Source organism: Callionymus lyra, chromosome 9 (genome assembly GCF_982586985.1).
Source record: "Callionymus lyra chromosome 9, fCalLyr1.hap1.1, whole genome shotgun sequence".
Classification (NCBI taxonomy): domain Eukaryota; kingdom Metazoa; phylum Chordata; class Actinopteri; order Syngnathiformes; family Callionymidae; genus Callionymus; species Callionymus lyra.
In genome coordinates, this window is record NC_141826.1 from 16885755 (window position 1) to 16908022 (window position 22268).

The following is a 22268-nucleotide window of genomic DNA, read 5'->3' on the forward strand; positions in this document are numbered from 1 at the left end:
TATGTCTGATAATATCTAGTACAGTACCTGGGCAGAGTGTGGCCCTTTGACTGTATTTATGTGGCCCTTGTATTGTCAAAGCATGATCATGTATAAATGGTTCTAATGCATTAAAAAATGTATTTATTATTCATTTACCTTTCGACATAACACTCATTTACTTTTTGTGTGTAATTTCTCGAGTGTATAATTATCCCTCAAAAACATTTTTTATAAGTTAGTTGAAGAAATGTTTTGAAAAAAACTCATATATATATATATATAAATCCCTAAAAAAAAAGGACATTCCTCATTAGGCCGTGACTTTTTTAAGCTAAATAAGATGCATACAAGAATAAATTGCAGCTTATTTAGCTTAATAAAAGTCACGGCCTAATGACGAATGTCCTTTTTTTTTAAGGGTGGGCAATAATAATTTCATCAAGGGCCACATTCAATTATGTGAATGTTGTTATTCAATTCAATTAAATTCAATTTTATTTAAAGTGTCTTATCATAACAAAGTTATCTCAAGACACTATACAGTTGAAATAAGTATAACTATACAGTTAGGGGCCGTGAAGCAAAAAGAAAGACGAAAAAAATCCCTTAAAAAAAAAAACCGTGACTTTTATTAAGCTAAATAAGCTGCAATTTATTCTTATATATATATATATATATATATATATATATATATATATATAAAGGACATTCGTCATTAGGCTGTGACTTTTATTAAGCTAAATAAGATGCAATTTATTCTTATATATATATATATATATATATATATAAAAAGGACATTCATCATTAGGCTGTGACTTTTATTAAGCTAAATAAGTTGCAATTTATTCTTATATATATATATTATATATATATAAAAAGGACATTCGTCATTAGGCTGTGACTTTTATTAAGCTAAATAAGTTGCAATTTATTATTGTATATAAATATATATATATATATATATATATATGACGAATGTCCTTTATATATATATATCTATATATATATAGATATATATATCTATATCTATAGATATAGATATATATATATAGGACATTCGTCATTAGGCCGTGACTTTTATTAAGCTAAATAAGTTGCAATTTATTCTTATATATATATATATATATATATATATATATATATATAGAAAAAGGACATTCGTCATTAGGCTGTGACTTGTATTAGGCTAAATAAGTTGCAATGTATTCAATTTATTATTCTGAAAAAAAAACTATTAAAAATATAACTTTAAAAAAAAGTTTTCAAAACTCATCACTTGTTTTTAATTTAATTTTTTTCTTTCATCTCCAGGATCCTGACATGCAGGATGAGAGAGGAAAAAAAAAAGAAGGTCAACGCTCCGCCGTGGAAGATGAGGGCGCTCCTTCCAGTCCGCGGATACTTTTCTAGAGACCGGCCGACTCCCCCCACCTCGCTCCCCCCCCTCCCTCCCTCCTCACCCCGCGTCCACTAACCACTTCCTCTTTTGTCTGATTTCATGGCGATCGGGAGAGAGGGAACGCAGCAGCAGCCGACGCACGCACTCTGTCTCAGCACTCTTCACAAGAGTTTCAACGCGGGGTAAATACTGCAGCGGGTCAATGTTTGTTGCCGGATTTCGAACCGGAGTCGAAGCAAACCGACGCTAAGCGACGCACTTTTTTCTTCTCTCTCTCGCCGTCAGTTACTTTGAATTTGGAGGATGTTTCACGTTGTTAGCGCCACTGATAACAAGTCGCCTCACACACTCACGCTACGGCGGCTAACGCTAGCATGGCTAACACGCCACTCTTCAAAAAAAGGCAACTAAACCACCATTTAGTTACATTTTACTACCGAAAACGGAGTCAACCGTCGCTTAATAACACAACCTTATGCACTAAATTCGATTTTAAACCATTTTTGCAAAGTTTAATCCCTATTTATACTTAACTGTTTGGCTAAACTAGCCACTCATTACTTTAGCTAGCTACCTAGCTTCGCCCCCCTGTTTTGAAATAACTAAAAGTTAACGGAAGTAAATGTTTACAAAGCGCTTCGCCGCCTTCGTTCGAGTTCAAGGGTGTGCTTGGAACCAGCGGGTGAAAAGATAAAAAGTGCGTTTTTTTGTTGGTAAATAAGAGGCTCGTCGTTGGACGTGCGAGAGGTAGCAGCTCGAGCTAATAAGTTAACGGTAACTTGTTGGTCGTCTTGGAGAAGAAGTGCTGGTTAAACGACTGCAGCGAAGCGACTAGAATGAATTAAACACGGTTTAAAATGACTCAACCAGGGGTCAGCTTTTTAATCGGACTCTTTTTGGTATAAAAGTGTATCTTATGACAGCTTATAATCGATTAGTGTCGAGCATTGGAGTTAAAACTAGTGTATTTATTAGTTTCTCACTTTTATAAAGTATGTGATTTAAATCAAAGATGTGTCACTTGACTAAACTTCCATTGGTTCTCGTGTGTTGCTTTGAATCAAAGTGGTTAATGTTCCAAAGAAAAGTTTTTTCAAGTTGTATTGAATTTACTTTTCTTTTTTTTTTTTTAGTGTCTACAAAGTTGCTGACTTGACTGGCACAAGGACTTTATAATTCAGGTGATTCTTGATCATTATTTTTGATATTTCACAAAGACAGGTACATTACTGAATATTCTGATATTCTTTGTTTTGAGAGACAAAGTAGTCTTTGTTAAACTTTACAACACGTTCTAGAATTTGACATGGCATCTTTCATTAAAAGTCAAAGAGCTCATCCTTTGTTTTTCTTTTCAGGTGGACACCATTAAAGGGGCTTTAAGATCTGTTCTTCCTCAGTCCCAGGTTCAGACTTACTAGCCTATGGCTCTGATGGACAAACATAAACAGGTCAAGCGACAGCGACTTGACCGTATTTGTGAAGGTAAGAAGTCGAATTTACTTTTGCAATGTTTTAAAAACATGTGTTTTTCAACGGAACTGATCATATTGCTGACTCTGAATAATGTATATCGTATAAATATTTGTTAAATGTGATCGTAGATCAGTGGAGGGGAATTCAATTTCCTCAGGGGCCACATTTTATACAGTGGCTGTTGCGAGGGGCCGTTAAACTAACCTGAAGAGTAAAATCAAGTAATAAAATAAAGCTAAATATGCTGAAATGATTATTTCATTGTAATGTTTTTTTATAAAATACCTTTTTATCCAAATACAATTTTAGTTTTATTCTGTGTTTAATAAATAGTCAAAGTTACCAAAGTTTAGGACACAAGTTCTAAAACCCTATAGTCATGTTAAGACACTAATAATGACTAATATAAATAATGAAATGATTTTAGTCTCTATGATCTTTGACCTCATGGGGGCCACATAAATACAGTCCAGGGGCTACGTTTGGCCCAGGTCTGTTGTAGAGAATTATGTTTGCAGGGAATGAAATCTAAATAATTTCGCACTATATCACAACATGTCTGTAATAATCTGGATAAGGTTGATTCCCTCATGCAGCATTTTATTCTTACTGGGCAACAGATTTATGATGTTATTATGCAAGTAATAATTCTGTACTTGCTCATAAAACACAAGGTATTATATTAGGTTTATTATTATTTATGATGATTCACGGTTATATTTTACTCTTGAAATGTAGGCGTCAAATCAAGGTTTATTAACAAGGTTACTATGGATCTTTAAATAATCTTAAAAGGCGTTGAATGTCTTGAATCAAAATTTCAAAAGTCTTTAAAATGTGAAAAGGAAGATTTTATGTTGTCTTGTTTCAAAATATTTGGTAACATTTAATTAAAAAAACTATTTGCGACGATTGATTGTTTTGGCAAGATTGTGCGATCGCAATACTAAAAACAAGTGAAGCAGTTTTACTCAGAACGGATGCACATCGTTATTGTACTTTAAAACTGTTAATGTAGCAAATTCTTGAAAGTAAAAAAAAAAGTGTATGGCAAGGCATCCTTTGTGCAGAAATTATTCGTTTGGTATGATGACGGTCAAGGAACATTTTTGGACTAAAATCATGTTTATTTTATTATAAATTTCGGTGAAATTTTGCCTAAACCCGTGTTATTGAAACAATCAATAAAGTTTTTACCTTACCTTACCTTGTTGATGTTGAATTAACAAAATATTGTTGGATTTGAAATGTAATTTCGAATAGAATTATAAAAGTCTTGAATTTGAGCGGTCTTGGCTGGTTTAACACCCCCTTATTTTCTAAAAGGGTTTGGTCTAATGTAGGTGAATGTCTCTTATTGCTAGCTTAATCAAGTTGGATGAAATAGTTGTGAATAACCATGTTATCCAGGGATGTATTTTGTTCTTAAGAAGAGTGGATTGAAGAATATCTGTAACACCCTCTAAAAGATTGGCAAAGCGTTTATTAACATGTTGTTTTTTTTTAGATGATTTTGAAGTAGTCCAAAAGTTTATACGACTAAAGAAGGATTGATGGCGGAAATTTTGAATTTGTTTTAGGATTATCAATGATGGTCCAGCATTACTGGACAGTTATTACATAGTCACGAGACGCAGTCAAGGGCCAAAATGGAGGGAACCGTCTCCGGGACTCGGGGACGGGCGAGAGAGAGGGGAAGGGTGAAGGGTCGCGGCAAAAGCCGGGGCAGAAATGGGCCAGCTGTCTCTTTAAAAAACGACAACAGTCCAAACCGCCCTCGGGCTATGCTAATGAGGTTAGTGCTGGTTGGCCGGCCCTCAAAGGCGCCGCCCGTGATTGGAGGCCGGCCGTGGGGGAGGGGCTGGGCGTGGATGACAGCTGGGACACAGCCAGCCAAGAGCAGCCTGACAGAGAGAGAGAGAGGGAGAGGAAAAAAAGCAATAGAGGGAGAGCGAGGCGAGAGGAAGACGGGCTGACAGACTTCATAATGCAAGGTTAGGCCATGCGCTCGCATGTTTTCTTTTGTCGGGGTTGTATTCTGTGTGCGGCCGTGGAGCGGGGAGTCTCGGGTGTGGCGCCCTAGATGTGTGTGTGTGTTTTTTTTTGTTGTACAGTTTGCCGCTTCCGAGCACGTCGCAGCCCTCAAGGAACTGAGAAAAAAGTGTGTGTGTGTGTGTGTAGCTGCGTCTGGGTGGAGTAGCGTTTCTTGCTGCATTATCAGTGCTAGCTGCCCCTCCCCCCTCACCTCTTACTCCTCCAACTGCGACCAGAGGGAGCTCGGATGGGAGGAGGGAGTGAGGGGAAAAGAAAGGGAGAGGGAGAATGAATGAATCACTGAATGAATTGTATTGTGTGTGGCCATGCTTGTACGTCCTAGGCCCAGACTACGCCAGAGTCCTTTACTCGAATTACTCCGTCCAGGGCCAACGCTTTTCACTGAGCGTCTTTGTAACAAACCCCTTTTTTTTTCTTTTTTTTTTGTTGGTGTTTCTCTGACCTCGTGAGAGTCTCATTGTGCATCTGGTGTGTCGACGGTATTCTCCGGCCATCTGCGGGGGAGACCCGTACCATGGTTCGAGGATGTCTCTGATGTGGTGTAACTCACACCGGCCCCCTTTTCGATTCTAAAACATTGATGGATTTCCAGAGCTCCAGACGATTTGTCGCTCACATTCTTGTCGGGATAACTCGACTCGTGCGTTTTGGGGGTAAACACACCTGTCACGACGCACACCAGCGAGTGTCGGGAATGGTTCTGGTGGCTACAGATCTGTGGTCGACCCTAGAGATAATCTTGAATAAATGCTCTTCCGCGACTACATCCTGTTCTGGCGTCCAGCGTCTCGCTAGCTCTACGTTAGCTCATCTCAAGAAAATGATAAAGAACCGCGGGGGGAAAAAAAAAACAAGTGGACGATTCCAGATGGGAGAATTTAGGTCATGACTCAGACCCCCACGTGAACCCCCCCATGCCACCTCCTCGCTCAGACCGTGCCGATTTCTCCACCCCTCCCCCCCAGCTGCTGCACTCCCATCACCTCGATCGCACAGCCCCCCCACCCTGCACACCAGCGTGCCCTCGCTTCTTACAGTAGGCAGGTCAAGTTCTCAGATACTGAGGAGTCCATTAATGTATAGTAGATCTAAACAAAATGACAATTTTAATAACAGGATAGTGAGAGATGGTGGTTATTTTTTTGCTTGTCTTCAGCAGTTTGTTCATTCATTAATGTAGTTGTATAGCTGTTGAAATATGGTTCTCACAGAATTAGTTTCTTAAATTTATATTTGGATATTGGATTATATTTGTGCACGTATGTCTCACCATTTAAGTCTAGTGTTTTTCTCTATAAAGAGTGAGTCAGGCGTCTTCCTGCTTTATAGATGTGTAAGAGTTTCACTTGTTGTTGCTTGTTTAGGATTCTATTATGAAAAGTGCTGTTGGGAAATATTTTCTGGCTTTATTATAATTGACTGAAGTTGGCTGCAGAATAGGAAGTATATATAAAAGGCGTTCATTCCAATCCTTAAAGTCTTAAAATGAATTGAACTCATAAACCTAAAAAACAAGGCTTTATTGGCATTCAAATCTTTTCAAGTCTTAGAAATGTGAACGCAATATATTTATTTAAATAAATCTTTATGTGTAATCACAGTAGCGGGAATAAATAACAGTTGAGTTGTTGCAATAGGGACTCTCGGAGAAGATGCACATTGTGGTTTTACTTCATCGTGGTTCACGTTGCATCCTTGAAAAGAGGCTTTTGCTTTGGGCAACATAGGCGGTTGTATATTCAATTAGACTTGGCTTTTTCTTCACGATTGAAAGTGGTACCAGGTCACGTGTTCAGGGACATTTATAAAAAGAAAAATCATGTTTGTATCAATAATTGATATTTCTATTTTTCACTTTTGCTTTTTGATTGTTGAGTTGCTTTTAAATATATAAAAAAAAAACTCCAAGCTACTTGAATTTTAAATGGTTTTTAACTATAGGAACCTTGAAGAAGATTTTATTAACAGTTTACTACGTTTGATTTTTATTCATTACTTTATTACTTGTTATCCCCAAACTGTCCCCAAAACTATTAATATCCTCGTCCATGTGGACATTTGTAGTGTTGATAAGATGTTCTTACAGTGGCTAACGGTGCTAATAACTCTGCGCAGGTATCCGCCCCCCCATCCTCAATGGGCCGATGCACCCGCGCCCACTGGTGGCCCTGTTGGACGGGCGTGACTGCACGGTGGAAATGCCCATCCTGAAAGATGTGGCCACGGTGGCTTTCTGCGACGCCCAGTCTACGCAGGAGATACACGAGAAGGTGAAAAAGAAATCCTTATTTGGCTCAAGAATGACTTAATACTTAAACTTTTTCGTTAAGATAATCTCAGTAGCTGTTGTAAGATTGATAAACGCTATGAAAATATTTGGGTCAAATGGTTCTATTAATACTTCACCAACTTGACATGTACTTGTCGTTATAATTTCTTTTTCTCTTCTTATGAAGAAGTTTTTGGCTCCCATTGTAAATATTAAGTATAGTGCTTCATAAGTGATGCATCATTATTAGGTGCCGTTTAAAAACTGATCTAAAGTATTCTATCCCAGAAATAAATGGTGTAGTAGCATTGAAGAAAATATATTTGTAATTATGCTTTAACTTAACTGTGTGTCCTGCTTTCACCCTGTTTTTCCCATTTTAAAGATTTTATTTCAATATAAGTGAATTGTCATGCTATTTTACTTGAACACAATCACAAGTTTATAATGTAATGTAACTAGAAAAATCACTTTTCTTACTTGAAAAAAATAGTAATTTAAAATATTAAACTAAAATAAGTCCTAGTCTTTGTATTCTTTATATTATCCGAAGGTTTAAAACCACTTTTTCCCCTTGGAAGGTGTTAAATGAAGCCGTGGCTGCTCTGCTATATCACACCATCACTCTGTCGAGAGATGATCTGGAAAAGTTCAAAGGCCTGCGGGTCATCGTCAGGATCGGTTCCGGCTTCGACAACGTGGACGTCAAAGCAGCCGCGGAGCTCGGTAAGGCTGTGACAATACACCGAAATGTAAAATGATTCTGATCAAGTGATTAAACCTTCTTTATTGTTCCTATGTAGGCATCGCAGTGTGCAACGTTCCCGCGTCTTCGGTGGAAGAGACGGCAGATACTTCACTATGTCTAATCCTCAACCTGTACAGGCGAGTCACATGGATGCACCAGGCGCTCCGAGAGGGAACGCGCGCCTCGAGCGTGGAGCAGATCAGGGAAGTGGCCGGCGGCGCCGCTCGTATTCGGGGCGAGACCCTGGGAATAATAGGTTTAGGTGAGTTTCTGACTTTTATTTCATTCTAATCTTAACTCGGGTGCTAGTATTGACATCCGTTTTTCGTGATCAAGGTCGTGTCGGCCAAGCGGTGGCTCTGCGCGCCAAGGCCTTCGGTTTCGGCGTCATCTTCTACGACCCTTATTTGCCGGACGGTGTGGAGCGCTCGCTGGGTCTGCAGCGCATGGCCACGCTTCAGGATCTGCTCATTCACTCCGACTGCGTGTCGCTGCACTGCAGCCTGAACGAGCACAACCACCACCTCATCAACGACTTCACCATCAAACAGGTACCTTTCTGCGTCTTCTGGTTCTGACGGATTCAAGCGAGAGACTCATCCATTTGTGATCAGAAGCAGGAATCCCCGTGCTTATAATTAGAAAGTGTGTGAGGATCTTAGTGGTTTGGTATTTCCAGGTATTGTCTTGAATGTATTTTGGGTCATTTCATTTGAGAAATGCTTTGCGTGCGAGATTTTGGATATGGATTTATTAGCCTCTACTTACTTAAATGTCTGGCCCACAAAGTAATTTAAAGTGGTTGACCTATGAAGATGCCAGAGTTCGAGATAAGATAATAAACAAAGATTATCTATGTCAGTCTTCCAACAACATTTTGGTCCCTTGACTGACGGCCATGACCACGAAGGAACAAGAGTCACAGAAGTTTCCTTTCAGAAATATATAATGTATGAATAAATCTTCTCGATCATCATTTTAATGGAGACAGTGTCTTAAGAAAATTAATTGTATTACGTTTTTATCTGACACTTGTGACAAGTTCAATTATAGATCCCCCTGTCTGACAACTGCTTATCAGCACTTCTCTTTTGTGTGCGTCTTTTGATGCTGTTGGTGTGTCATAAACAGGAAGATGGAAGATTATTGTGGGCGAGTGTAGAAGCTCGTGCTGTTTCATGTGCAACTGCTAGTAATTACAATTATTTTCTCACCAATTGTTGCATTTTAAGGCAGATTTAAGTTATTGAGGTCTCTTTGTCTCTGTTCAGAAGTTGTTTTTTTCCTTCAAGAAAATGTATTGGGTAATAAAAGTTTATTTTTTATGATAAATAATATTTTCAAAGATATATTCTTGTATTATTTTTACTGATATTTATCCATAAAGAGTAAATACAATAATCGTTAACCAAACATCGATTGTAAATATGTACGCTAGTGTGAGGATTTTCACGAAGAGAAACCCTTTCTTGGGAATATATCGTACTATGTACAACCTAAGTCCACAAACTACATCAACTATTTTTAAAAATGTTAGCTGAAAAAGTAAGTAAGTAAATAATTTATATTTATAGAGTGCTTTTTTTAGACCAGGGTCGCAAAGCGCTTAGAAATAAAAAATACAAAAAAATATATAAACTGAAAAGATCGAGAAAGAGAGGTTTCTCTCTAGTCTGGTTAATGTTAGTGGAATTGGGAAGTTTAAGAGGAGACGGCTTCATAATACAAATTTTATGATGACATTTAGAGATAAATGCTTATTGGAAATAATCGAATTGTGATTATTTTCCTAAATATTGTGATTAAATATGTGATTTCCTCTTTTTTATGCATGTTTCTCTAATACAATACACAATTCACTTAACAGTAAAATATATTTCTTTGTAATTGTTTATATTTATTTTGCCATTTTTAAGATAAAGGCATATTAAGCAATTTAGTTACTTTGATAACACTTGTAAACAGACATAATATATTCACTGCAAATACTTTAAAAACTCCAGCTAAAAGGTGTGATGTAAACATTTATAAGTCAATAATAAATCACACAAACTTCAGTGCAGAATAAAGACAAGTGCAATAACTGGTCACTCATTCTGACTTTTCTTACTGCATATTTTTGCACAGTTTCTTAATACTCTGTCATATTTAAGTGCATCTCCTGTCACTGGTAGCATTTTATCCACACAGTTGTCATGCACTGCTGCTCTTTAGCGTCTGTAGACGTCAGTGATCAACTGGTTAAAGCTGTTTTACGTCCGTCTCGCTTGTTCTGCTCGGCAGCTCATGAGTCATTTGACTACATGATAGCTCGAAAACGAAATTAAATAAAATCGCCAACCTTTGCAATAAAATAATCACATTTTTAATATTGCGATTATTTCGTTCAACCCTAGTCACATTCTGAAATTGCGTCACAAATCCTCTGTTTTAAAATGGCAGGGATATATATATATTAGTGGTGTGAGGAAAATATTGATATAACGATAAATTGCAATGTTTTTATTCCTGATACCTTATTGATATTATAAAAAAAACGTTTTATTTAAATTCAAAGTTATTTTTTCGGTTTATGTTTCAATAGTGTGTGTATAAAAGGCAATCATTTGTTGAAGTTGTATTTTACAATTGGCACTTATTTATTATTGATGGTCTTTATTTGTCTGGTGCAATTAAACCTCAGGCCACTAGTAGCAACATTCTTCATTTTCTCTGTCAAACAAAAGAAACGGCGATAGGGCGTTTTTATCTAATCAAATGTGAAAGTGCTTGTAGAAAAGTATTTCCTCTTTTTTTTTTACGTGAAAGCCAATAAGTGTTACTTTAAAAAAAAATGTGTATATGGTTTAAAAAATTGTCTATTTCCAAGATGCCCGTTTTTTTTCTGTAATTCTTTTCACAAAGTAAATTTAACTTATGTTTAAAAAAAAAACAACAACTTGATTTAATTTAAATAGAGCCTTGAAAATATCCTCTTACAACATCCATTTTTCACTCACACTTTACCGTGTCCATAGAAGATCAAACATTATATACTTTTTTTCTTATCTTACCTTAATCCGTTACTAGCTGCAAAGAATGTTAAAGTACCATATATTTGCTCTGATTGAAACTAAAGACTCGACAATATGCTGAAAAGTGTTAAAGCATGAACGAGTCTGATCTAAATGGTTGTTGCAGATGCGTCAGGGAGCTTTTCTGGTGAACACATCACGAGGAGGCCTGGTGGACGAGAAAGCACTGGCCCAGGCTCTGAAAGAAGGCCGGATACGAGGCGCAGCCCTGGACGTCCACGAGACGGAACCCTTCAGGTAATCAACGTGCGCCCGCTTGTTCTGTGGAAGACATGCTTGTGTTGACTCTTTATTTTATTTACATGTATATATTTATTCTTTGTTTCAGTTTTTCAACCGGTCCCCTGAAGGACGCGCCAAACCTCATCTGTACCCCCCACACCTCCTGGTACAGCGAACAGGCGTCTGTAGAAGCTCGAGAGGAGGCGGCCAGAGAAGTACGCCGAGCTATAACCGGTCAGTGCATCTTCATATCTCTGCCTGATATATTGTTACAATGTAATAACTATAGCTAGAGCTGCAATGTCACGATACTGTCAAAACATTTATATTCAAGTGTCTTGTTTTTAGTTACTCTTTATATTATTCTGAAAAGTTACAATTGTCTGTAACTTTAGAAAGTTATCATATTGTTTCCTGCTGGAAAACAAGTTGTATTTGTGATTTAAGTAAATTGTGTAAAATATCTAACTCTACTTTAAATAAGTGTTCAGCAACCGTATGTTCACAGTGAACAAATGAGTTCAGTCTTGGCAACAAAATCTAACATTTATTTAGTTCAAAACTTGCTTGAGTCGTGAAGAGATATTGTGGTATTTTTTTTTGACCTCGTACTCTTGTTTTGTTGCAACAGGTCGTATCCCGGACAATTTGAAAAACTGTGTGAATAAAGAATACCTGATGGCCGCCTCTCAGTGGCCGAGCATGGAAGCCGCCACCGTTCACCCGGAACTGAATGGAGCTACTTACAGGTGAGGTTCATTAATGCTGACTGGGCAATAAAATGACTCCATGTTCTATTTTTGTAATGTCGAACGGCATTAAAAATCATTGCTTCAAAGTCGGTTCTCGAATACCCTATAATTAGATTGTTGTGTTGCGTATAAATAACATTAATTGAGCGCATTTTATCCAATAATACTATCCTTTATTGACATAAACATGTTATTTGATGCTTTTGCTCATTATAATCGATCACGATTAGTAAAAAACGCCACTGAAGCTTTCTCGACAAGTCATCAATCCCTCAAAGGGTTCTTGGATTCAAATGGTAAATCAGGAACACCACATAAAATTCACAATTTGTTCTAATAACGAGTTTCGAATTTAAACATTTTTAGTTCAAGGCAAGTGTTGCCCTAAAGAAGAGCATAAATTTTAGGGCACCAAGGCAAACATTTCTTTTGAAGTAGGGGCACCAAAGCAAATTTGTATATGTGTGTGTATATATATATATATATATATATAATCTATATATCTATCATGCTCTTGTTAACACCTAAACAACAAGAAAGTAAAATGACAACTTCAATATATATTTATTTGACTTGCAACAAATAATGCAATAACATTTTTAAATAACGCGCTCGGGTTTGGCATAATGTCATTTTAGCATATCAGATATTCATTGACATATTTTGCTTCTACTGCTAGTATTTATTCATTTATGGCAAAAATGTTATTTTATTCAACAAATATTATTCAACAAATATTCACAAACTTAAATAAAAGGCCCCTTTCCCTCAATATAGCTATATTGTAGAGGAAATTATAAACGTGTATATATAAAACGGCATGTAATTATCATTTTATCAATATTATCGTTTTCGTTAGTGACTTGTATTCAATGTTTAACAAAAAGTATACAAATACACGTATCTTACACACTCGGTCGCTGACTGCCACAAATAAAAATAAACGCACGCATAAACAACATTGAGGTTTAGGAACTGGCGAGTTTCAAAAGAAACCCCTAAATACGTTCAGCACTGCTTTAAAACAATGAAAATACACTTACCTAAAAAAGTTGTGTATTTTGCTAAATATTTTCCAAACCGCTAGTAATTCCTCGCCTTTACTTTTTTTTTCACCCTTTCCTAGCTCTGCATTTTTAAAGTTCCGTACCTGACCAAAATTCATCAGACACCTAACCTCCTTCGAGACGCTGATGTAACGAACTGCTCGGCTGTTTCCGTCGTCAGTTAACCTTTGACACAAGCTTCCAAAATGGCTGCGCCCATGTTGTTTACCTGTTAGATATTGAAAACAGTTGAAAATAACAGTGAAGTCGGGACGATTTTTTTTATGTTCATTCGACGCTACCAGTATTTATGAACAAATTAAAAGCCGAGGGTGGTCACGGCAAGTTGTTGCCGTAAACGCATTTTTCAGGGCATTATGACAAGTGCTGTGGTTGCTGCGGTTAAATTCAAACCCTGCAATTAATTTAGGATTATATTTATCTGGTGATATTTATTCAGGCGACACAGTGGGCAGCAGTTTTAAGATTAGCTTCAGTGTCACATGACTGCTCAGCGACGTGTCATTTTATCAACCAACTAAGATGATTATTTAAGAGGAAACATGGTGGAAAACTTCCTAAAAGATTTGTCGCAACTTTTTCTTCCAGATTTCCACCCGTTCTGCTCAATGTCGCGGCAGCAGGGGGTCTCCCGGGAGCCGGCGCCGGGGTCGAAAGTCTGGTTTCAGGAACTCTGGCACACGGCATCGCCCCCGTCTCCCACCCCCCACACGCCCCCTCCCCGGGCCAACCTGTTAAAGCAGAAGCCGACAGAGACATCCCCTCAGACCAATAGCCCCCCTACTCCACCTACATGGCTCCCCCAGCACATTCCGTCACCCTTGGAAACCAACCCCATAACCCCCCCGCCTCCCCCTTTCTCTCCCCCCCCCCCCCCCCCCCCCCCCCTCCACCAACCTCACCCCTGACCCAGTCCTCTTCCACGACATCATGAAACCTGATGTGGACTCGTGTGGTCTTCAGGTCACTTACCGAACACAGGATGCAGCCATCACACCTACATCCCCAGAACACTCCCCCCTCCTCCATACTCCCCCCTCCTCCCCCCTCCTCACTCCTCAACATCAGCAATAATTGTTCTCAAGGATTTAATGATCATATTGGTGTTTTCCTCAGTTGGCTGTTGTTCTGATTGGTTTTACTCGACACTCTTGTGTCCTCCCTCCCTCCCCCCCGACAGACCCAACCAGAGGTTTGCCTCCCCCCTTCCTCGCCCCCCAACATTTATCATGTCAATGTTACTGCTTTCTTTCTCCCCCCCCCCACTCCTCTCCCTGACCCTTTCCTTTTTTTATTTGGGATAGTAGTGGGTAAATCATGCGAAATAGAGTTCTATCTACATCAGCCCCTCCAGTTCTAGTTCTGCTCGACTCATCATGACGGAGACGTTCAAACTTTTCTTACTGCTGTAGCTCAAGGGTCGACTCGGAGAGAGACCACCTGCCCGCCACCGAACCACGAAAAAAGGCATCGAGAGTAGTATTTTCATGGCTCTGCCAGCAGGGGGCGCCGCTCGCGCACTTATCCAAGGCACACCGGGGAGTTATCATGTGTCACTTCACGATCTATGACGTCATCCGCGGCCCACTATCCCCCCACTCACCCCTTCCTCCCCCCACAGACCACCCCGCCGGTTGTTTGATTCGAACACGAGGGGACAGTGAAGATGTAGATTCCCAGTAGGTCGTTAGAGGAAAAAAAAAAATTCTTGCATGCTGACTTTTGTCGATGACAGGTGTGTGTGTGTCTTCGTGTGCGAGCGTGTGTGTGTGTGTGTGTGCGTCTGAGTTTTTCCTCCCGCAGTGTGATAACAAGCTGTCGTCTTTCCAAAGGAACCTTCGAGTCACTCTTAAAAGCTGTCGCCCTGGTGTCCAGGCAACACCGAACTAGTACCTCAGTAACAGATATTGAATGTACTGTGCATACCCTCTTTCTTTTTTGTACAGATTTTCTAGATACTTCTTAACTACTCTTGAGCGGAAGGGTTTTGAAATTGTAGCAGTATGATTTAAAAAAACAACAACAAACACATCGCCCCCCCATGAAAGAAATTGACAGAACTCAGGCGTCAAGAACCGACCGGATCTCTTTGCCTTTTACCTTTTTTTTTTTTTTTTTTTTGTTCCTCCTCGTGTCGCTCGGCACAACCTCTCACCAGACTTGGTCCCGGGGTGGTTTTTTTCTTCCCCCCCGAACCTCTCACCGGCTGGACTAAGCGAGAGCACGAGAAGAAGGTGGATGTTGTGGTTAGATTTCTTCAGTAGAACTTAAGTCGTAGTCGTATCTGTTTATTGATTTGGCCCCTTTTTCTTTTGTTTTGTTTTCTTCTCTAATCGTCGAGCTGCTCTAACTGTAGTGCATGTGAGGTCGTTTGTTTTTTTTTAAACGGGGGAGAAAAAAAGATTTTGACTAAAATATTGTGGTCTCCTTCTGCTTCTCCGGCCTCATGGAGTGTGTTAAGCCCATTTAGTTGTGGTCAGTCTCAAGTGATGTACAGTTTTCCCCTCAGAGTCTATGAGCGACGCGGAGCATGTCCGAGTCCTGAGATGCCAGGCTCCTCTGTTATGTGACGAGTATATATTTTTTAAGAAAAAAAAAAATAACCCCCCCCCCCCATAGTTCTGATTATGAGCGTCATAGTAATCTTAAATTTTTTGCTGATGATTATATATTTTCTTTTGTTCAGCAGTGCACTGTTCTGAAAACTGTTTTGTTGTAGGATTTCTATGGATATTCTGTGTGTTCGACGTGTTGTACTGAAAACATTTCATCACCATCTTCAACCCCCCCACTGTCGTCCCCCCAGCTGCTGTCCCTCGGGCCTTACTGACTCTCTCCCTGTAGCTCTTATTATTATATATAAAAAAAGAAGAAAAAAAGCCACCATGGAACCACTCACTGCCTTAAACAGTTGACCACAGCAGGTGAAGTCAGGACACGCACCCAGATGAAAAGAAGCAAAATGGCCGAACATTCAGTTACGAAACACGTCGTCCCTGTTGAGACAATTTCAAACCTGGTTCTGGTTTTCGGGGCCGGCGTGCATGTGTTTGCCGACAGATAAGCACATCAGATGTATGCCGCCGCCCGTCTGTGGGTGTCAGGACGCCCCGGGTCACTCCCGTGACTCGGGCTTCAGATGGAAAAAAAAAAAAAAAGGTGTCGTCCCTCAAAAAAAAACTGACTCGGTCACTTCTCTCAGGGTTCAAATGCACACATATCTTCTAGCAGTCGCCCACCGTCTTGCATCCCAACAACACCCCCCCACCCCGACCTCCTCCTCGACCCATCCAAGCTTGTGTTGACCCCCGACCCCCCCTCCCGTTTATGCACACGTCCTCTCTTTCTCTGTTCCCTCTTTCGTTTGGCACTGACATCTAACCATCTAACCAAGAGCGAGTGAGTGAATGAAAGTGACTTGTTTTGTTCAAATTAGGAAATGTATTTTTACAACATGTAAGCTTTGTTTTTTTTTTCTTTATTTTTTTCCCCTTCCCCACCAACCATCGTTTGTGACTTTTTTTTTTTCACCAGACTGCAAAAACAAAACACAAAAAAATGTCCTGTAACTAGGCTCTTAAGCTTTATTTTGTTTTGTTTACTTTTTTTATTAGAAACAATCATGTTTGTGATGGTAACTTCCAATGGTAAACTCCACACCGTATTTTAATAAAATCTTAAAATAATCCTCGACTTTCTCTTTCGCCTTGTGGTCGATCCGCTCGTTTACAGGTTTTGTTGTAAACAAAAAATGTTTACCAGGCTTAGTCAGTTGTTTTTTTTGTTTTTTTTTTATTATGGGATGCTGTGCCAGGGCAGCCACTGTTTTACAAGTCGGCAGGGCTGGAGTGCGGGAAAAGGGGGTGTTCTGCGTTAACCTCCAGGGTGGGGAGGTGCAGGAATTATCAGCCTTGAAATTGCTTCCACATGCACACGAGGAGAAACTCTGGGAAAACCTGGAATGACTGGACGGATCTAGTCTTTAGTGACCTAATCAGTTGCATTAAAAACTGTATAAATTTCGATCTTGAAATAAAAAGATTTTCTTTGATTCCGTTACTGTTTTTCCATCGAAAATGTTTCTTTGCGTCAATTTTTTTGAGTTTTAAATCATCTTTTAATTTACTCTTTGCAGAATAACAAAAAAAAAGATGCAATAAAAATGCTCCACTGTAAAAATACATATAATTAAACACGTTTTGAAATAATTAGGATGAAAATGGGTTCAGTAGTATTAACATCTTGATACATTTTCACCCACATGTGGGTTAAGTGTACATACATTTTTACATCTGTTTCAACTTTTCCAGATTCTACTTACTGAACTTTTTTTTTTTTTTCTTCCAAATTTTACTGTCTATTTTCTTCTGATTTACGATCACACCTCGTCGTACACTCAACCTTCTCCCGATCCACCCTCCGATCCATTTTCTCCTTTGAGGAAGTCATGCTGTTTGTTCTGGTTTTGGAACGTTGCAGACTTTCTGCATCTTCTTTTTATGGTTTGCCGGTTCAGTGCATTATGGGACTTGTACCAGGCCATGTACCGCTTGGAGTTCAGGATCATATTCACTGAAGAAGTTGTCACCAATTGAGATGTTCTGCTTTGTCGTAATCGAGGAAAGGAACATTATTTTCTTCGTCCCAACTTCATCTTGAACTCTTAAGTACGACCTCCCTCCACTAGATGGCAGCAGTTCCCCATCTTGTCATTTCCCATATTTCTCAATTTATTCAAAGGTATGTCCATGAATCAGCATGTGTCTGAAGCTGGAGGGTGATGATGAACCTCTTGTTAGTACAAACGTGAATAAAGTGCCAGGATCGCGTCTGAGTGATGGTCAGGTTACGTAACGGCGCGAGGATACATGTTCCAGCAGTCGAAGGAGGCCCAGGATGTAAACTTTAACAGGCCTGAGTTACGCTCACACTTCAAACAGACTTCGAGTCTCGCTCTGAATTGTGTAACAGAGTTCAAGCCGAGCATCGCCGACGTCCCTCACGCTGGGTCGCCAGATCTGTTTGGACTTCCAGGTCTTCCTTCTGATCGTCCGTTAACAATGGGTTTTGATCCGTTTCGCTCTCAGAGCTCTTTGATAACCTTGGGGAAGGTCAGGAAGTGTGTGTTTACAGCAGATGTCCGAGTGATGGATCGGTCTCCAGATGGACGACCTGTCCCGCTCGGACGGCTTTTACTACCTGCCCCTCGGCTGTGTGAGTAAATATTTATTTTCGGTCGTCATCTTTGGTGTAATCATCATAAAAATTAGGAGGTTTCAGATGTTGCGTAACCTTCCAAGAATGACTCTTCCTGCAGTTAGAAAGACGACCAGATGATGTTGCCGTAAATCAAGTGTTGGGCCGGAGACACTCGTCTGATCTGGAAGAACTCTAGGAGAACGGATCTGAAGGAGAAGAAGACGAGCCTCGATTCAAGCACTCGAGCTACGATAACATAAAAAAAAAAAATACAGTGGTGGACGTCAATGACCTTGACCAAGAGACAACACAAGGGATACCACAAACACATTTGTTTTAGGAACTCTGGGTAATCTTGACTCTGAGATGATACAAGGGATACCGCAAACACATTTGTTTTCGGGCCTCTGGGTAAACTTGACCCTGAGATAACACAAGGGATACCGCAAACGCATTTGTTTTCGGGCGGCTAGGTAATCTTGACCCTGAGATAACAAAAGGGATACCACAAACACATTTGTTCTCAGGCCTCTGGGTCATCTTGACCCTGAGATAACACAATGGATACCAGAAACACATTTGTTTTCGGGCCTCCGGGTCACCTTGACCCAGAAAAAACCAAAGGGATACCACAAACACATTTATTCTCAGGCCTCTAGGTAAACTTGACCCTGAGATAACGCAAGGAAAACCACAAACACATTTGTTTTAGGACCTCTGGGTAATCTTGACCCTGAGATGACACTATGGATACCACAAACACATTTGTTTTCGGCCTTTGGGTCAACTTGACCCTGAGATAACACTATGGATACCACAAACACATTTGTTTTTAGGAACTCTGGGTAATCTTGACCCTGAGATAACGCAAGGGAAACCACTAGTGTTGTTCTCAGTATTATCTTGACCTTTAAAGTATATACTTTATTGAATATTGTTTTGATTGTTTAAGCGCTTTGTGACCCTGGTCTGGAAAAGTGCTTTATAAATACAAATTACTTACTTACTAACGCATTTGTTTTCAGGTCACCTTGACCCAGAGACAACATAAGGGATACTACAAACACATTTGTTTTCTTAAACTATTTGAACAGAACTTATGGAAATAAATGCAATTTCTGTCTTCCCGGACATAATTACGAAGTTAGTTAAAACAGGAATTCAACTGTGTCATGATGGTTCAAAATGATAGGAAAAATAAAAACATTGCGGAAAAATTATACACGGATAAAAGTAACAAAAACCGCTTTGAGTTGTTCTACTGATATATTTATTATATATTTATTTTTATATCAAAATAATACGTTTAAAACATTGGACTTAATTGTGACTTTCTTGGGAATTTCACGATAAAATTATATTGTTGTTTTTTTTACACTTTCAGATTGTTCTTATCAATAAAGTTTTTTTTCAAAAAGAATGATCTCCTGAAAATATCATCAGCAAAAGTGATCGTTTTTGCTACATTTTCAATTATATTTTTAGGTCAAATATTAAATAGATTAACAAACAACTTTTATTTCCACATAAATGTAATATCTTTGTAACTTCCAACCATATATATAGTTTCTTCTGGCTTTTATATATATATAAAAAAAGAAAATAAAACGATTTAAATAGAATATTTGCTAAAACGGCTCCTAAAAAAACCCCCACATTTGCGAAGGAAACGTCTTTAAACCAAACTCTCCTGAAACCAGCATCGGTTCACGAGCGAATTCTGGAGACGGTTTAATTTCCTCGAAACATTCTCGCGGCTCGACTGTGGTTCTCAGCGTCTTTACTTCAAATATGTTTATTGCTGCATATTTGGGCGACACTCGCTGTTTCTGGACGGCTCACCACAGCTATTGCCTTTTTGTTAACGTCGCCCACAAAACCCCAAACACCCCCCCAAAAAAAAAAACGAAGCCTCTTCAGGACGAACTGAAGCTCCTTGAAAACTTTTCTTTCATCGCATCGATGGCTTCAGAGAAAAGTGAGTCTCGAACCCGATCGGGGATCATCGTCCCCGAGGGCCTGGTATTGATTCTCATCTGGTCCGGATCAGGTCCGTGATGAGCTCATGGTTTTCCTCCCGCCGTTGATTGACGGGCGGAGAAGGTTCGTCTTCGGGAGTCGCTCATGCTAGCTCGCGGCGCAGGTTTGATTGATGCTGGACGAGCGTCGGCGCAGCTGCGTTCGCCGCCTCGGTGCGTCGCGGGTCGACGGAGACACGAGCTCGGCTCGGAACCATTATCTGATCCGTTGATTGTCGGCAGACTCGGTTCTTCCTGGTAACGGGTTCTGAACGTCTGCAAACAAACTCTTCGCTGATTCTCTTCCAGAGTGGAGATGTTATCGTGCGACGCTTCCTTTCGTGCGCGTGCGGTTCCAACGACCTGTCAATCAAAGCTGGTTCATTACCTGGTGATGGGTTTGTTTTCACAAACACTACACTTTATTCAGTCACAACATGTTAACACATTAACACACACTTACGATTTCATCTCATGTCGCCAGAATCGTAATGTGCTCTCATTCACTAGATCAAGTATTTGCTGCTTTATGTTTTCACCTTCACTCCCAGTAATAGATTTGCGTTCTTGTTGCTTTGGTGTTGATGTTGCATTTACGTTCCCCTTGAATTTGCATTATTATCGCAATGTGTTCTCATTGTGTTTACGTTCGCATTGTTTGCGTTGGTGTTGTGTTTGCGTACACATTGCAATTACCTTCACGTTGTGTTTGCATTTGTGTTGTGTTTGTGTACGTTACAATTATGGTCACTTTGTGTTGTATTTGTGTACATTTTGCATTTACGGTCATGTTGTATTTGCATACATGTTGCATTTACGGTTACGTTGTGTTTGTGTTGTATTTGTGGACACATTACATTTACGGTCAAGTTGTGTTTGTGTTGTATTTGAGTACACATTACATTTACGGTCACGTTGTGTTTGTGTTGTATTTGTGTACACATTACATTTACGGTCACGTTGTGTTTGTGTTTGCGTACATGTTGCATTTACGGTCACGTTGTGTTTGTGTTGTATTTGAGTACATGTTGCATTTACGGTCACGTTGTGTTTGTGTTGTATTTGTGTACACATTACATTTACGGTCATGTTGTGTTTGTGTTGTATTTGCGTACATCTTGCATTTACGGTCAAGTTGTGTTTGTGTTGTATTTGTGTACATGTTGCATTTACGGTCACGTTGTGTTTGTGTTGTAGTTGTATACATTACATTTACGGTCACATTGTGTTTGTGTTTGTGTTTGCGTACATGTTGCATTTACGGTCACGTTGTGTTTGTGTTGTATTTGTGTTGTATTTGTGTACATGTTGCATTTACGGTCACATTGTGTTTGTGTTTGTGTTGCGTACATGTTGCATTTACGGTCACGTTGTGTTTGTGTTGTATTTGAGTACATGTTGCATTTACGGTCACATTGTGTTTGTGTTTGCGTACATGTTGCATTTACGGTCACGTTGTGTTTGTGTTGTATTTGAGTACATGTTGCATTTACGGTCACATTGTGTTTGTGTTTGCGTACATGTTGCATTTACGGTCACGTTGTGTTTGTGTTGTATTTGAGTACATGTTGCATTTACGGTCACGTTGTGTTTGTGTTGTATTTGTGTACACATTACATTTACGGTCACATTGTGTTTGTGTTTGCGTACATGTTGCATTTACGGTCACGTTGTGTTTGTGTTGTATTTGAGTACATGTTGCATTTACGGTCACGTTGTGTTTGTGTTGTATTTGTGTACATGTTGCATTTACGGTCACATTGTGTTTGTGTTTGTGTTTGCGTACATGTTGCATTTACGGTCACGTTGTGTTTGTGTTGTATTTGAGTACATGTTGCATTTACGGTCACGTTGTGTTTGTGTTGTATTTGTGTACACATTACATTTACGGTCACATTGTGTTTGTGTTTGCGTACATGTTGCATTTACGGTCACGTTGTGTTTGTGTTTGTGTACATGTTGCATTTACGGTCACATTGTGTTTGTGTTTGTGTTTGCGTACATGTT

The 22268-nt window shown here is 39.4% G+C and overlaps 1 protein-coding gene across 1 annotated transcript; it reads left to right on the forward strand.

Annotated features, from left to right (window-relative positions):
• Positions 1-1443: 1443 nt before the first annotated feature.
• Positions 1444-16731, forward strand: ctbp1l (C-terminal binding protein 1-like). The gene is made up of 11 exons (XM_087798586.1): positions 1444-1563; positions 2515-2562; positions 2740-2866; positions 7028-7182; positions 7763-7907; positions 7985-8191; positions 8266-8480; positions 11110-11240; positions 11332-11459; positions 11857-11974; positions 13633-16731. Exons 3-11 carry the CDS (start codon positions 2806-2808, stop codon positions 13817-13819), a joined length of 1347 nt encoding a protein of 448 aa, XP_087654712.1. The 5' UTR covers positions 1444-1563; positions 2515-2562; positions 2740-2805; the 3' UTR covers positions 13820-16731.
• Positions 16732-22268: the final 5537 nt, after the last annotated feature.

What these genes read in the sequence shown, in the direction of transcription:
- ctbp1l (XM_087798586.1), top strand. Translation starts at nt 2,806, where the DNA reads ATGGCTCTGATGGACAAACATAAACAGGTCAAGCGACAGCGACTTGAC. An exon ending in CCTGGGAATAATAGGTTTAG is followed by an intron (nt 8,192 to 8,265) that starts GTGAGTTTCTGA and finishes TTCGTGATCAAG; the next exon opens with GTCGTGTCGGCCAAGCGGTG. An exon ending in CACGAGACGGAACCCTTCAG is followed by an intron (nt 11,241 to 11,331) that starts GTAATCAACGTG and finishes TCTTTGTTTCAG; the next exon opens with TTTTTCAACCGGTCCCCTGA.